Source organism: Cariama cristata, unplaced genomic scaffold (genome assembly GCF_000690535.1).
Source record: "Cariama cristata isolate BGI_N322 unplaced genomic scaffold, ASM69053v1 scaffold8752, whole genome shotgun sequence".
Lineage (NCBI taxonomy): Eukaryota > Metazoa > Chordata > Aves > Cariamiformes > Cariamidae > Cariama > Cariama cristata.
In genome coordinates this window covers 23,047-39,755 of record NW_009602076.1, presented here as the reverse complement: position 1 = coordinate 39,755, position 16,709 = coordinate 23,047, and the positions used below count along the sequence as shown (strand labels likewise).

The window sequence follows — 16,709 nt, the reverse complement described above, 5'->3', positions numbered from 1 at the left end:
TGCTGACGTTGTTTCAGTGTATGACAGGAAAAAATAGTGAATATCATGAGCTACATCTCACCTGTATTACAGCATCTATGACTATTCAGGTTATTGTATTACAGCAAGTCTTCTTTAAAATATGACTGGACTGTCTATGCATTATTTGTGAAAGAAGGGAGGGAGTTGCATGTTTGTGTGATCCTGCTTTCACAACATGAGACTGAAAAAACCTCACCTTTTCCTTTGCATTCTGAGTAATTCCAAAGCTGAACTGTATTTTTTTTGGTCATTTCTTTGAAATGAAATGAAACTGTTTATGGTTTCACACCTGCAAAAGTCTGTGGGACAGATTTTTCAAACGGAGTCAGCTGGTGCAGTTGTAGAAAAACATCGTTTAGAGTGTTTTGTTATTCATTCACTGACATCCCCAATTTATATTCATACAACAACATCTGGGCTTGAGGCTTCAGACTTAATGAACATTGATGTTTATTTTTCCTTGGAGTAAGCAAGGTACAAAGGAAGTCTTCCTTTCTGTGTTTCTACAGTGATAGTCCTAAGAACAAAAAACATTGTAAAGAATGTGTGTGATGGAGGTTCTGTTGAATAGGGATGAGGGGAATAAAATAATTTAGAAATATCTTAATTTGGAAATTAAATTTGAAATTTAATTTTTCTCAACACAAATTAGAATGTTGAAGGTATATTCACTGGGGCATGTAGCAGGGAAGAAGACATGGTCTGATGATGTGGTGGAAAAGGGGGGCCTTCCATTGATGTTCTGTGAGCAGTGGCCTCAGCTAGGATGCACTTCCGTAGCTGAACTGAAGTGCTGAGGCCAAGATCCAGCTCCATGATCCCCCATACCAGACAAATCTGTGGGACAGAAGAAGGGTCTGCATGCAGTTCTGAAATTTTTTGAGAGATGGATTTGGGAGAGGAGGAACTGGGAACTCGAGCCTAACAAGAATCATGAAGAATGTCTCAGCTTGGTATTGCATTTTCTATGTGAGCTTTGTCCAAACTAGGAAACCAGCAGAAGAGTTATGCCTTTGATAGGAGAAGAATGAGACCACCTTTACAGATCTTGAACTTCCACTTCCAAGTATATGGCAAAAAAACCCATAGAAGCAACTCAAGCCACATAAGTTGGCACAAGTTCAGAAAAAGGAGAAGTAGGAACAGGTTCAGAATAGGAGAGAGAATGCCTATAGATTTGTTTTTGGCAGCCAAGGTTACAGTCTTGTTAGAAGTCTAATACCAAACTTTCATCTCTATTTGTTTTCTTTTAGCAAATTTTTTTTTAATTACTTCTTGTTAAGGGAGGTGTGATGAACAGCTGCGTGGTTTTGAGACGAATCATTTAATTAGCCTGCACTATCTCTCCTATGAGGGCTACCAGACCTAGGAAGACTTTCTGCTGGTGTCCATTATGGATGTTAAGGTAATACGGAAAAAAACACCTTGTTCTTCTTTGCATTAAGAAGCAGCTAGAACTGGTTGTCTCATGATGTTGAAAAACATTTTCACCCTTGTTTGGATGCTATGGTAAAAGGGGTTGCATTTTTTTCACTAGAGGGGATAATTTATTTTTGTGTATGTCTTTGAACTCCTTTGCTGTGAAATCTAACTACAGCTCTTATTGATGAACTGTGTTTCCTATGCTGGCTTAGGAAGCACAGGAATTGTTGCTTGGGCCCTGCTGAGAAGAGAATGGGCTTTTAGTGAGAATTCTGAAACTTAGATTCTTGCTAGAGGGGAAAAGGATCTTTTGATTCTTTTGTAGCTTATGGAGTAGCAATTATCTGCTTGTGCTGTAGTTCTAAAAAGGAATATACATTTCATGGGCTTAGCATCCATTTTAAAAGCCCGGTCCAAGGAAAAGAAGCTAGAATATCAAAATTTTCTGCATCTCATCTATTACTCTGATTCTCTTTGAAATGACCTGCAGGCAACAAGGCTGTTGACAAAGGTCCTATCCACTGTGAGAAAATAAAAAATACAAAAGCCTGGTTCTTCAAGCAAAGAAGTGTCCACTATTTTCAGAAGTTAGTTGCATCTTATCTAGCTTTTGTAGTAAGAACACGAACTGTTTTCACAATAGCAGTAGTAGAAAATGTAACTAGTGAAGGATTGCCCAGCACTTTTTGTATGGTTTAACTAGCATGTAGCTCTGGATTTTTTTATGTTTGTGTTGCCAGCAGGATCTTTTTGTTGTTAATGTCAAGAACAGCATGGACTTACAGACTTCCCTGAAGCACAGACTTTATATGATCAGATCAGAGTGTACAATCAAGGTAATATAACAAAAGGAAGGTGTCTGAAAAGCAACTTGAAACCACGAATTATTTTCTTTTCAAATTAACGCTTAGCCTTGTTGTCTTTTTGGAAAGAGATAGAATGGCTTAATGTCTGAAAGCCTTGTCAGGTCAGCCAGCTGCCTGCCAGGTCTTCATGGTAGCCAGCCTGGCAGTTTGTAGGCTTCTCTGAGGTATAGATCCATGGTCCATTCTTTCCATAAGTCTCACCTTACTTCTGTATAGAGGTGGGATATTTGGGCATGTGTAAGACAGAGAAAAGAAAAAGACAGACATCTCTTAGGTAACTAAACAGCCATTATCTTTATTTTTGTAGCTTCTGGGGACTGTTTGTGTAAAAGGCTGCATTACTTCTTGAATAAAATAAAGTATAAGGACCTGGAATGACTCCTCTTTTGGGGGGCTCCTTTTGAAGCACTGCTTCCCTCACCAATTCTGCAAGTTCTTGTCTCATTCTTCAAAAGAGGGCAACACTCCTTCAGAGGTATTTTCTGTAATTTGCTGTATTTTCTGTATTTTGCTGTAAATTAAGGCTATAGCCCTTTGAAACACTATAACTACAGCTACATCCTTGAATTAGTTCTGCCAAAGTTCCTTTGGAATGAATAGAACTTGAAAAATTACTCTGGTTTTGTATTGCACTTGGGTTTTACCACTTGATACAATAAAGCGAATGTTCACGAAGGGTAAGTCACCGCTTTCTATAATTTTGGTTTATTGTACTGAGGAATGTTTTCTTTTGATAGACATCAGGAGACTGTTGGTCATGCTGATGGAAGTTAATGAGAAATGTTAGATGGCAGACACATCGCAATGTGGGAGGAGTTGTTTCATAAAGCTAATCATGCTGAAGCTCATGGAGGGAACACCTAAAGGTAAGACAAAAAGACAGAATTGTTCTTAGCATATGGCCTTATTCTCCATAAACATGGCAAATCGGTTAATAGTACCTCAACAAGTGGATAGCTCAGATGAAGTGCAGAAGACTTAACAAATTTGCTTCCATTTTGATGGAATTAGGAAAAGTCTGAGGAAATAGTGAGCAAATCCACACTGAAACCTTCCTGAACAGCCAAAAGAGCACAGAGAAATGTTTTCTCTCCTTCCCAAATATGCTGAGCTGTCTTCACTTCCTATGGTCCACACTGTGATCATCATCATGTGGAGGCACTTGGCTCTGATTTATACCACCCTCTTGTGTGATGTGTAACAGCGAGACTTGCCTAACCCCTGTGTTGCTCTGTGCTGGGGACATAAATCATCTCCATGAAACTTCAATTAAACGTTTTCTGGAAACAGCTCTATGTTTGGGAAATGGTGTCTCCATGTCGAATAGCTATGTAAGGTAAATTTTTGAGCTCAGTCACACTCCTGGATTTCATTTAAAAAAAAAAAAAAATCACATCTATGGCCTTCTATTCATCAAATGCTCTGATGCATGTATAATCAAAGTATTAACATATGCATTAGCAAAGGACAATGTTTGACATGATTTTTGACAAAGCTGAAAACAGCTGAAATCAGTGACGTTGCAGCTGTGTATGTTAGGTGTAAATGTGACCTGTAAACTCTTTGCATCACTCTTCAGCTGGGTTTAGCTTCCTGGTGTTAAAGATCAGCTGTTCCGGCCTATCTGCATTCACTGAGAATTGGTGATGCACAGTGGTTTAGCCCTGTGCCGGCGATGGGGCAGCGTGCCATGGCATTTTCCCAAGTGCCACTCATGCACATCAGAGAGTTTAAAACTTCTGCCTACAGGAAAAGGGTTATGAGTCCCAAAATTAGGATCTAGCCCCAACAGTTACTGAGATGGAAACATTCTGAACCAGGATAAAACAGAGGAAAATGTCAAATTTTGATATGTCAATATGACAAATATTTTGATTGGAGCGTCAGTTTTGGTTGTAGTCTCGTTTGTGGTCCATGTGTTTTCAGCACTCAGGATTACTACTGAAGGCAGTCGTGAGCAGTGATGCTGGACTTGGTGTAAAATGCCTGAACACCATCATTTAACTTCTGCTTAAGCAAAATTGGAGAATTGAAACAATGTGCAGTCTTTCTGTTGAGCTTAAAGGCCAAATATTTGTGTCTTTATTAATGCCAAATTTTGGTTATATGATAGATAATTTTTTTGCTTATTTACTTTGTCAGTTACACAGTTTGCTTTGTGAAGGAGAGGAACTAAATTCCACAAAACTTCGGTTACTGAGCACCACAGTATAAACATGAAGTATTTATCACAATCTTCTATGACTGTTTTAGTTGCTTGGCAAAAGACCCCATCAGAACCAATCTCCCTCTTCCTCTGACAAATTACCTTTTGCAATTAAATGTGGTAATTTCCTGATATGTTTCCTGAGAATTTGTGAGTAATTAATGTAGTAAAGAAATGTATTTCGTGAATCATTAGTTGCTATTTATTCATTCATTCTGGCTAAACTGTCTTCACTCTGTTCATGGATTCAAGATATTTAACAGGAAATTATTTGTACCCAGGTGAGTTGGCTTGCCTGCATTCTTCTAATCTCTGACATTTCAAATTCTTCTTGAGATCAGTGATTCAGAAAGCCATATGGGATTTTTTTAACGTTAAGTACAACATTTGATGATTGCAAAAGCAGGGACACTTTTGAATCCTGGGGCCTGTTGGCTTTTCATCTCCCTTAAGGAATGTAGAGCTAGGTACAAGAGAGATGATGCAATTCTCTGTCTTCCTCTTCCTTCTTTCTGCAAACATAAATATCATCAGTGGTCAAAATGGAAAGTTAGACATCCTAATATGGAATTACAGACAACCTACTGGGGAATGTGCTAATATGTCAACGTGCATATGTCTGTATATGTTTGACATTCTGGTAAGTACCAGTCAGGTGTACTATTCAACATGCATCTGTTTTGATCTTTAAATGTCTCCTAAAATCAAGGGAATGCGTGATGATGTTAATCAGCTGGGACAAATACTCTACAGTTAGAGAAGATAAGGTGAATCGTTATAATTCAGTGCATTTGTATCTGTTTCCTCAGTAACTGAAGGTCTTTTTGACTGTACTAAAACCAAAAAACCCATGAAGAATAGTACTCTAAAGTCTAATCAACCTCGATTTCATTTCACCAGAAAGTTGGGTTAAAATAGATGAATGTATCAATGGAGTAGAAATTATGGCCATGGGTATGATTGTCTTATTGGATCTGCATATTTTTCATTTCAAACCAGACCCTTAAGAAAATGATTGTTACTTCAAATGAGCTCTTGGCAGAAGATGTAATCCTGACCTTACTTTTGGGTACATGTGCCCAAAGCGTTTCACTTACCTATTTTTATGTCCTACATCCTACATTCTCTTGTCCAATAGTGTACTAGGACTGGGGAGACCAGCTCAGTAAATCTCTCCAGTGGACAGCGAAATTTGCAGCCAGGGAGAGTGAGGGGGTGAGGATCTCTCAAAGAATTATTCCGATAGTACATTTCTATGGTGTATTGCCTGTTTCAAAATACAGAAGGGTCAAAACAAAGTTAGGTATGCAGAACCACACAGCCTTTCCATGTTGTAGTGATTGTGCTTTGGGACAAACTTTTAGCCGGCTTATTTGTCTGGCTGTTAATATGTATCATTAGTACTCTGAAGAGATCTTTTTTAACAAGAGGCGGTCAACACTAATTTGCATGTAGTTTGTCTTCTTGGTAGAGAGTCAAGGAGTTAAATAGGTGAAAAGGGTAGAGTAAAACCTCTCGTAACTCTCATGAAGCAATATACAGAGGGTTTTCAGGCTGCAGTGCTGTCACTCTGCTCCTGTCAATAACTGCTAAATTGAGTCCAATTACAATAATTAAAAACAGTCTATAGCCTTTCCTTGCGTAGTGAACCTTGTGTATCCAGTTTAATTAGTCTGGGGTATCAGTAAATTGCTTTTTAGAAAAAAGTGTGTGTTAGCAGTACAGCTTGCAGATACTTGCCCATTTTTTTCCTGGTAAAGTTCAAAAAAATGACAGGCACTGTAAGGAGGCAATTTCCCATTGAAGACGTGGAGTGCCATCTGTAAGGCAGCGACAGTGGCTGCGTGCTGTAAATAGAAGAAACCCTTAATTAAAGGCCTATTGAAAATGATTGCGTGTAGCTATTATTTAACAATATGTCCAGTACATTATCTGTCCACTTGACATTACTTGTGTGGCCTCATTAATACTTTGCCTCTGCTCTTTGCAACGTTGAGCAAATACCGTCCTTTTACGGCTATACAAACTGAAATATTGCAAGTATAAGGTATACATACGTAACTATTTAAGAAGCCTTAGTCCCTTGCAGTTCTTACCCAAGTTAGTAGAAGCTGTTAAAACTTCTTTTAAAAAGAACTAGTGGTTTTGCCTATTAAGTAAACAGTATTCAAGATCAGATGAGTAAGCTCTTTGGCTGATATATCCCTGATGGATCATAATCTAACTGCAGTTTAGAAACAGAAGTTTTTTACCGAGAGCAAACCAAAATTTTCCTTCACCAATGACAGTGTTTGCACATTCTAAACAAAAGCATAAAGTCACGATTGAGTAAATGCCTTTGTAAGACCTTCTAAAATAACAATCTTTAACTTATTTTTCCTTTTTTTCTTTCCTTTTGCATCTGAAAAAGATGCAGGAAGGAGGAGGTTTTTTTCTAAATTATCTTTGTGACAGAGGTTCAATAAAACATGAGGCATGTTTTTTCCAGTTCTCTGCTCAATCAAAACAATATTACAATGAAACAAGCCATGACATCAGGTGGAAAATGGAATGCTGCAGGTTTCAAAGTAGTATCTGTTTATTAAAGAATGAAAATAATCCAATGATATTTAAGGTTAACCAAATAAAAACTGCTTGTAGCTGTATTTCATGAAGGGAATAAAGTTTCCTGGCTTTCACTGCATTTAATAACTGCAGAAAGGGAGCATAAAAGAAACAGAAAGGACTCACCGCAGAATACATAACCATTTTTCGCTGGTGTGAAGGCTTTCTAGCATCTGAGATATGCTTTAGAATAGTTTTTAAAAGAATACCTGAAAGAAAATGGGGAAGCAATGACAATGAGAGGGATGCTTGTGTTAACATCTGTATCACTTGTTACTGTTTTAACACAATCTGTCTTTAAATGGACGAGGTTTATTCCATTGATTTTACAGGTAATTTGTGCAAAAGCGCTGGTTAATTCTGATACTATCTTTCATAGGAACAGTGGGCCTGTTTTACTTCTGTGTAAAATGTTTCGGGGAACCCTAATAGCCTCAACAGCTTCAAAAAGTGCATTCACATCCGCTTTGTGCCAGCAGAACAGTGCAAGAAGAGCACGGTAATGAATACTGCCCTCTTTTGTGTGTAGCGCCATTGACTTCCTGATCTCCAGAGAAAAAGAAAGAGGAACACTCAATATCCTTTGGACTCTGGGCCACTTTAAATTATGTGGTTCTCTGTACTTTGTTAATGTTAACTGCTGAAAAGTTGTAAGATAAACTATATTAATTAAATCAAGGGCTGTGCTAGTATGTTAGCATAAGGTTGGAATCTTGACAAATTAAAATCCTAAAATGAGAACTGTATGTGCTAGCAGAATTACACACGGGTATTGTCTTCAGCTACTGGCATATTTTTAACAGCAATTGTTAGTAAAGCAAGAGCAGAGGTTTGAACTTTTTCCTTACTTTTGTAAGCTGGAGCTCCAAAAAAGCAAACAAATCGATCCATGTTTATATGTCATTTGCCCTTGTAGCTCACAGAGCCTGACTGTACAGTGTCCATACAAAACAAAAACAAGGTCCAAAAGGTGGCAGTGGATGAATGGAGGAGAACAAGTGATTAAACAGGTATAAACCATTTTTAAATTTCAGCTACTATTTGCTGAGCAGAATAAAGTTTAGAAGCAGTTTAATAATCTGAGAGTTAATTACTGAGAGTACTAAAATATGAAGACTGTTAGGCACAAAGTTACCATCTAGAGATTATTACAAATACTATTTTGTTAAGTAAGTTAAGCATGGTGGCTTACATTAAATTCAGACTTGATTCAGTTCAGCAAGAATCTGTGTATTACTTTGGATTTCTTATACAAAATGATACCTCCTTTATAATGTTGGATTAGGATGTTCATGATTCATGTCCTCACCATATCTCTTCCCGTTAATCAAAATCTTTCAGGACTGATCACCAATATCCACATCGAGGCATCTTTCATAGTTCTACTATGGAATCGGTAGCAATGTTTATTATATACCCTTTCTTCTTTCTCATTCTACTCTAGGTTTTAAATGGGGTAAGAGTTCAGCTTACCTCCCTGCAAACGTGATTTTTGGTTTTGTTTGTGGAACCCGAATTCCGCCTGCAGTAACAATTCTGAGAGCTTTATCAGCTTGGTCCTGACACCATGAGTAGCCCAAACAGGTAAAGTGTAATTGTTAATATCCTAGGGTGAAGAAAGAAAACATGGTGATTTTCTTACTCATTCCTACTGCTAACTGTTGTTTGTTCTGGCACAAAATGCTTGTCAGAACAAATTCTGAAAGTTTCACTCAAGTGACATTTTCTCTTCATAATAAAATAATGACTGTATTTTACATTTAGACAGTTGTAGAATTCCTGTTTATAGCATCACACTGCTTAAAACAAATTTGAAGGGCAGTGTTCAGCAAGAAGAGGAAATATAATACTAAAAATTATGCAAAAAGCAACTGGCGTTATTTATGCCAATTGCCAATGCAGTTGTCAGATGCAAAAAATTCACTTTATGACTCTTTCAGCCATCTACTGGGATATATCCTGAGATCTTTACTGAAACAAATCCTATATAGATGTCAGGATTTTAAGGGCTGGCAGCTCTGAGATATGAGTGAGATCTGGAGATCAAGTAGGAATATGTATAGCTGTAATTCGGGTGTACCGGAGTATGAGGTATATGTACAGGGATTAGATATATAGATGGAATTCATACCTACTTATACCAGGTCTATTGGATACTGACACAGTCCTCAAGCTAACGTGGAATGGATTAGTCTTCCCTTGGGGGTGCAGCCCGAGATATATATTAATGGTCACAACTGTGAGAAGGCAAGATACACCCAACACTCCTGGTTTTCACTACCCCAAATTCCTGTTTAAACAAGGTTGGTATCTTTCCTTTAGTGCCCTATAACCTCTGTGAACATCAGCCATTGGACTGAGCTCACCAGAGGGAGTGTTCTTGTAACGACGAGTTCTAAGGAAAATGCCAGCTACTTACAGGATTTGTTTAAACAAGTGAAACAATAGAAGATGTTAGTTTAAACCAGCTCAGGTTGCAGTGTATCACTTTCTCTTTTAATAAATGTGATTTGTGTCTTGAGGAAAGAATTGGCTGGTTGCGCACTGTTTAAGACAGTGCCGTAGGCAAGCAAACACTGTAGTCTCCAAGTAGTCTGAAAGCCAGATGACGGCCAAAAGCAACAAATATGGAGAGATGCATGCTACTGTAGTTTCATGAATTGTGTTTAAAAAAACTATGTAAGAAATCTCTCTTTGTATACTTGAAAGGGTGAGAGTGACTTTTATGGCCGATGTCTTAATCGACACTCCCAGAGTCTTCTCTGAGCAGTATGAAAGACCAAAGCTCATCAAATCTAACACTGGAAGAAAAAACCCAACTCATTGGTTTTGTCTTCCAGCATTTAGCTAGATCCCTGGTGGGACCCATCAATTTTGCACATTTCCCTGGTGACACAAGTTTCTCAGTATGTTACAACAATTGAAATAAAAAGTTGTGGTCCTGAGCTATCCTGCATTTGGAAATATGGAAGGCTGACCTCACTGAAATTATAGTGAGATGTCCCAACATGTTAACATTTCATTTAACTTAAGGGCCTGGCTAACATTCTGTTCAAGACTGCTTTGACCAAAGTTGGACCTTTGCAGAAACTGCAGGACAGAAGGTAAACTCATTAGCATCACACCCAAGGATTACATGTTCCTTGTGAAATCCACCTTAAAACTGCCTGTTTTCTAGGGGATATCCCAGTACTGATGACCAATTTATCATTAATATTTGAGTTTAAAAATACCGATGCATTAAAGCATATTGTAGTGAAAGCTGCCTGCAACAATAAGTTTTGAACAGAAGACTCCACAATTTTCGCTTGCTTCAGCTGAGATAAGTCTAGACTTTGAAGTGACATGAAGTGGGGCTTGCTGCTAAATTAATGTCACTCAGGATTTTTTCAAATCCCAGTCAGAGGTACCAGACTATAGGACCCAGATACCCATGTCAGTTGGGCACCACAGTACCCTTTCTGTTATAAAATCTGTGCTTCTCTGTGATGTGCCTAGTTCCTTTGCTTAGAACAGGCTCCCAAACTCGCAGAAATAGCCATTTGTGTCATTCCAATGGCTGCGTAATTCCTGAAAATACTCTGACCACTACTGTCCATATGCAAATAACTTCTCTTGCTTATACAATTTGCGTAAAGTCTTTGTAGAAGGATGCTTATGTTTCCTTGCCAACAACGTATTTTATTCCTGTGTCTCTCTGCGATGGGGTTTGGAGGAGTAACAAGACAATTTTATCTAAAGGTATGCTTTTGCCTAATTCTCCCTATGCAGTCACTGACAGGATCTTGAATTTGGTAGGCCATTGGTTTGTGTTCCTTGTAGTGATGGAAGACCCACAGCAGCCTCACATTGTGCCTTTGTAGGATTTTCAGTTGCGAGTTTGATGCTAGGTGAGGGTTTCTGGGGAAGAAGCTGAAAAGAATCTGTGGTTCAAAAATGTTTGGAAGCACAGACTTACCTTCTTTTGATGTCTTGCAAACAATAGAAATAAGATCTAAAGCCAGTTCTGAGGAAGTGTAAGTATTTATAGAAGACTTTGGGAATTTTCTTTATATTATTTACCTCATATTCTAAAGTGTCAGAGAGCTTCCAAATTCTTTCAGTGTTCAACTTCTTCAATCGGTATCCTGTGTGAGTTGCTAAAAACTTCAGAAATGGCTGGAATACAAAAAAGCAAACTTGTAGTACACACCACCTTTTTCCATCATTTCTACATGCTGCCAGACTAGTACATAGTAATTTTGAGAAACAAGATAGTCTTCCACTTTGCACTTAAGCAATAAACCATTGCCTAGTGGTAACAGAAGTTGGCCTATTCATCTAGACGAGGCTGGTGAACTGAGTTCAGATTTGAAGTATGGTGGTGGTTTATGCTTGGTAGAAATGTTCGGAAGGGCGTACAGTAGAGGACACACAGATATATGAGGAAGTCTGGCAGAAATCCAAAAAGTGCTTAAAGGAAGTGTGATAAACAGAATTATTCTGATGTTGGTACTGAGCAGAAGGGAGGTATGATGTAAATTTGATAAAAGTGGCAGTCATTATTCACTTGCATATAATACCCTGATGCAGAACCACAGATAGATGGCAGAGATCAGGGGTTAATGATTGTAGAAAACTGAGTGAGTTTGGTAGTGTCATTTTGAATAAGCCTGTGAAGAAGAAGGTTGCGGCAGAATAGGCAAGTGATTACATACTCATGGCAAAGATTTTGATGGTGAAGAAAGGAAGGAAACGATACCTTGCAGAGGCAAGAACAAAACGTAAGTGAGCACCTGAATGAAGACTTTGGTTGTGAAACTTGAACAGGTACTTGAGGAAAGCACTGAGGCTGTTACAGAAAATCTGGGGAATTGAGCTGTGAGGGTTTTGTGGTGGAAGAGGAATCTGAACTAGCAGGGAATTATATAGACAGAGACATCAGAGGAGTTGCTTTACATGGGAGTGAACAGAGAGAGAGGTATTGCAGTTATTTGAGAGGTATTGGCACTGATTTGATCTGAGTTTTTGTTTTGTCTGCTCTCCTAAAAGGTAGGCAGACTATTTTTTTTTTTTGCAAGGTAGTCAATTTATCTTTTCTATGACTCGCAATTTTCAATTGATGGGAATAGCCCAGTCCAGCTGGATCTATATTGTAATTGGATTTTGGGTATGTTTCCTATACCCATTGTGAAGGTGAGAGATCTAGGAGGACCATATTGACTGACATTTTTTAAACCTACCTGTTAGATAATGTTGACAGAAGTGGTACATTTTAATTAGATTTCCAGAACTGAAAATACTTTACCCTGTACTGCTTGAGTTGCCTTTGGAAATCCCTTGTTGCAAAGGTTTCTCTCAGAAGCTCATTGTATTTTGGGCAGTGTGAGAAAGGTAAGTACAGCAACTGAAAAGAAAATTGCAAAACACTAGTTAGGCAAGCTGCTTCTTGTTCTGCAATTCAATGTACCCTTGCAGGATTGTGGTTCTGATTGGCTGCACTGGTTAGGACAAGCTGAAAAATAATTTGGGAATGTAGTTTTCAAGGATATTCATCTTCAGGACTGTAAGAGTCATACTGATGACTACTTATATATAATCTTTAAATGTTCAGAGGAGTAGTAGCTGGTAGTTCAAAGTTCAAGGATTCATTTACACAAGACGAGATGTGTCCCTCCACAGAAGACTAACGTAAGCCCTGACAAACTGCTTTGTGCTTGGATTCCCCAGCCTGTATATGTAATAAAGATGAATAGAGTTAAAACGCAAATAGTTGAAAAAAGTGTGAAAAATGTGTACATGTTCATAACGTTATGATTTGTTTGAATAAACTTACTTGTTCCCCTAGTTGTGAATGAGGTGCAGCACCTGCTTGTTGCGTTTGTTAGTCGTGTTGATACTGGCCAGGTATTCTTGACTGTTTGCTGGGGTACCACCATCTGTGACAGTGTCAGAAGCGGCTTCTGACTTTGTGCACGAACAGGAACAGACACGTCTCCATATCCTCCACCTTTATGCTCACATCACCCCGAGGTGAGAACTGTTGCTGCGGGACCTATTTAACCCAATTCCCCTATCATCACAGACTGTGTTAACTAGACTTGTAAGCCCACACAATTTATCTTACATCACATGTGCAAATCTCCTCTCCCAAACTGGGACTCATACTGTACACTTCTGATCTTTCCTATTTTTTTTACTATAGGTTTTTGCACAAATGGGAAATACCAGTTCCACTCAGCTGCCCAGCTTTACCCGCCAGGACAAGCATGTGCAGGCTACAGAGCTGCTATCCACACAATCCCTTAGAGCTCCAAGGTGAGGAGTTGAGGAAGGGAGATGAATAAATATATTGCCCTATGAACTCATGCTCTTAAAGCTCTGAGTCCTCCTTCCTTTTCCCTTTTGCTTTTTCCACCAACCCTCAAAGTGCGCACACTGTCCTTCAAAGTGCAGGAAAAACAACCTTGCGACTCAATTCTCACTGTAATGAAAGTCCCGGAATAATTCTTTCGTCTTTTCCGTTGGCTGTGGACTAAGAAATGTCAAAGCACTAGTAAGAATAGGTATGTTTCCTCTTCTCAAACAAAGTAAGTCATGTTTGTGATAAGTTCAGGATTAATCTACTTCTATAGTGATTTACTCACATTATAGGGTAATTATTTTTCTGTGTAACTAGGACTTCTGTTTATCTTCTTTTTTTGTTAACTCCAGGTCTCTGATATGTAAGTCCATTCCTGTGGAAACTCTTGACAATATTTCTACTCAGCTTATTAGGCCTCTCTGCACAGTGCTTGTAAGATAATACAGTTTTTATTGCCTTTACCATGCCTTTCATCCTGCCCCTTCATCTCATATCCTTGGTATTTTACTGATGATTAAGTGAAAGCAAATGCCCCTAGTTTATACTCACATTATCATGTGACAGTGGCACCGTGTGAACTGGAATTGGCTGCCAAAAGATGTTGGGGTTCCAAATCTGGCCCTGTGTTGGTGGGTACAGCCCAGCAAGACTTGCCTGAGCGCTCATAAGTGTGTGATCACAGTCAGTGCTTTGAACATAAATCTGAAGCAAGGGAAAAAAAAAGAAAAGGAAAATATTTTGAAAGTCATTTCCCCTGTTTTTTTTTCTCTTGGTAGGAAAGAATGGGACTGGTACTGTGCTGGGGAAGCTGTCATTAAAATGGAGTGGGGTGAAGAAGAACCGTGAGAAAGAAGGAGGAGGGAGAAAGAGTGAAGCTGGAATATGGCCTTGGAATAAAATTTTGTTGGACAAGGGAGCTGCAACACGGTAGCATTTCCCTTAGGAGTCCTAGTGAAAAGCACAAGACGGACTCCCATTGACCCTCTAAGCTTTGGGACGTTGTGTATGTGCTGAACAGCTGGACCCTAAACGAAAACTAAACTGCATCTGCACTCCAGCTGGAAATGTAGCATTGGAGATACCCGACATAGATACTCTGCCATGCAGCGGTGAGGCATCTGAACCTGATAGACAGCCTAAAAAGCCTTTCACATGTTTTTCAGTTAACCACGAGCCTGAATAAAAGTTGAGCCACAGTTTCAGGGATACATTGACATTACGTTGAGTTCAATGGGTATTAAGTTTTCTCTAACCGCACCAGGTTGAGACTCTCACGCGTTCAGGAAGGCCCATTAACATCGATGAAAAACATCCTCCCTCCCAGATCCGGTACTTGCCTCACACTGCTTGTATACAACACTCAGGAAGTAAGAGTATCTCCTTCGCATGTACTGGCCAAGCTCGTACTGTTGCTGTATGCCAAGCTGTAGAAGGAACAGAATAGCGTAAGAGGTTCAATAAGTGTGCTGTGCATCCATTCCTACGACCAAAAAACGAGATAATGTTTCATATTATTTTGATGAAGACCTTTTTCCTTTCTAAAGTGAAGGAGGAAAGGAGATGGGAGAAAAAAGCAATGAAGTTGCTGTGTTTACAGTACTGGATAATATTAGATATGTCTTCTTGATGGATGCAGTTTTGCATTTTGCTCTGCGGAAAGCTATGTGTATGTTTATCCAAGCTAGTAAGACTGGTTGAGGGGCAGGGTGACTTAAAGCAGGCATAGAGATGTCCCAACACCGTCTGTCTAGTTTCTGTTGTATCGCTGGCTCACAGCTGATTAACTGGGAGTGCAGATGGAGCAACCACCTGTCCATGAAGACATATCCAGGATATGAATCCCACAGAGTATCACCAGTGATTCCACGTGGAGGCTGCAGTTTTAGCTTGAGCAAGATCTTATTTTTCAGGAAGACAGAAGATCCTGAATAGAAGACTTCCAGTAAAACTCCTCCAAGCCTTCAAGTATTTTGCTGCAATGGCTAATTATTATCAACAGTCTGAAACATTTGATTCTTGGTTTTTGCCTATGTCCCCAGCTTTCAGCCACTGGATCTTGTTATGCTTTTGCAGGACACATTCTTTACCATCACATCTCTTGTTCCGAGTAAGATAATAATCAATAAGATGGAATCAAGTCACTTAATTTCTGTGTTGAACTAAATAGATGACAATTCTCTACTCTCACAGCAAAACGAGTTTTCCAGCCTCAGCATTTTAGTAGCTCTGCTGAAGATTTTCCAACTTACCAACATAATTTTGTAAACACAAGGCATGCAATGTCTCAATATTGTCATCTTTCTACTTGTACTTGCTGTTTCCTGGCCTAAACGGAAATATATTCCACTTTGCTTATGTAATCATTACTCTGCACTGGGATCTCAAGTACAGTGATTGCTCATTGCTTCCTAAAGTCGTTTTCTAAGTCATAGGATCATCGGATGATTCAGGTTGAAAGGGACCTCAGGAGGTCCCTAGTCCAACCTGCTGTTCAAAGCAGTCGGCTATGAGGTCAGACCAAGTTACTCAGGGTTGTATCCAGAGTGCCAGATGTGGCCCACACTGTGTGTGTGTGTGTGATCACCTCTTTCTGTTGCTGGAATTGTGCATCCAGTTTCCTAGGGTATCTGCTTGGCTTAGGCTTCAACACAACGTACTTAATACGTGTGTTGTGAAATCCTGACACCTGGGCCTTGAAGCCTTCTGTGCCCTGGGGCAAGCTGGCGTGTAGAGCTGCACTGGCGGGGCCGGGGGGTGTGTAACGGTTGGGTCACAGCTGAGTTACAGCATGGGGAGCTGGTCTGTGACTCCTGTTTCTTCAAGGGAGGTGACGTGAGAGAGAGGAAACAGGCCTGACTTTGCATTGGCAATCAGTCTGGCCTCCCAAGAGTGGCGAGGGAGAGGAACCCCTCAGGGAGTTTGCTCCGTTCTGATTTTGGTGGAGTCCTGGTGAGAGACTAGTTCCCCTAGGAGAGAGGAACACGTGCGTTGTGCTGGACCTGCTGGACATCAGGCCTGTGAGCAAACTTACTCTCCGGCTGCCTAACGGAGACACACACCTCACAGTCTGCCTGCCATTTATCCGGGATATCCAGACTTTTGGCACATCTAAACTACTTCAGTGAGGCTGCCTGGTTCCCAGAATCCTGGGCAAATAACTAGTAGACTTTTTCCATCCAAACAACGTATCTTGGGCAAAAAGGAACAAAGCACAGATAGAGTGGGTACTGCTGGTGGGAATGGAGCA

At 39.6% G+C, this 16,709-nt stretch overlaps 1 protein-coding gene across 1 annotated transcript in view; it reads right to left on the bottom strand.

Annotated features, from left to right (window-relative positions):
• Positions 1-5,625: 5,625 nt before the first annotated feature.
• The window catches only part of LOC104157298 (prostatic acid phosphatase-like), a 13,393-nt gene continuing 2,309 nt past the window's right edge, over positions 5,626-16,709 (bottom strand). Inside the window, exons 3-10 of the mRNA XM_009694584.1 lie at positions 14,800-14,886; positions 14,012-14,164; positions 12,407-12,505; positions 11,182-11,277; positions 8,593-8,725; positions 7,246-7,328; positions 6,256-6,362; positions 5,626-5,782 (exon numbers count right to left, since the gene is read on the bottom strand). Of these exons, the coding sequence (XP_009692886.1) occupies positions 5,626-5,782; positions 6,256-6,362; positions 7,246-7,328; positions 8,593-8,725; positions 11,182-11,277; positions 12,407-12,505; positions 14,012-14,164; positions 14,800-14,886 (915 nt within the window). The remainder of the gene's footprint in view (positions 5,783-6,255; positions 6,363-7,245; positions 7,329-8,592; positions 8,726-11,181; positions 11,278-12,406; positions 12,506-14,011; positions 14,165-14,799; positions 14,887-16,709) is intronic.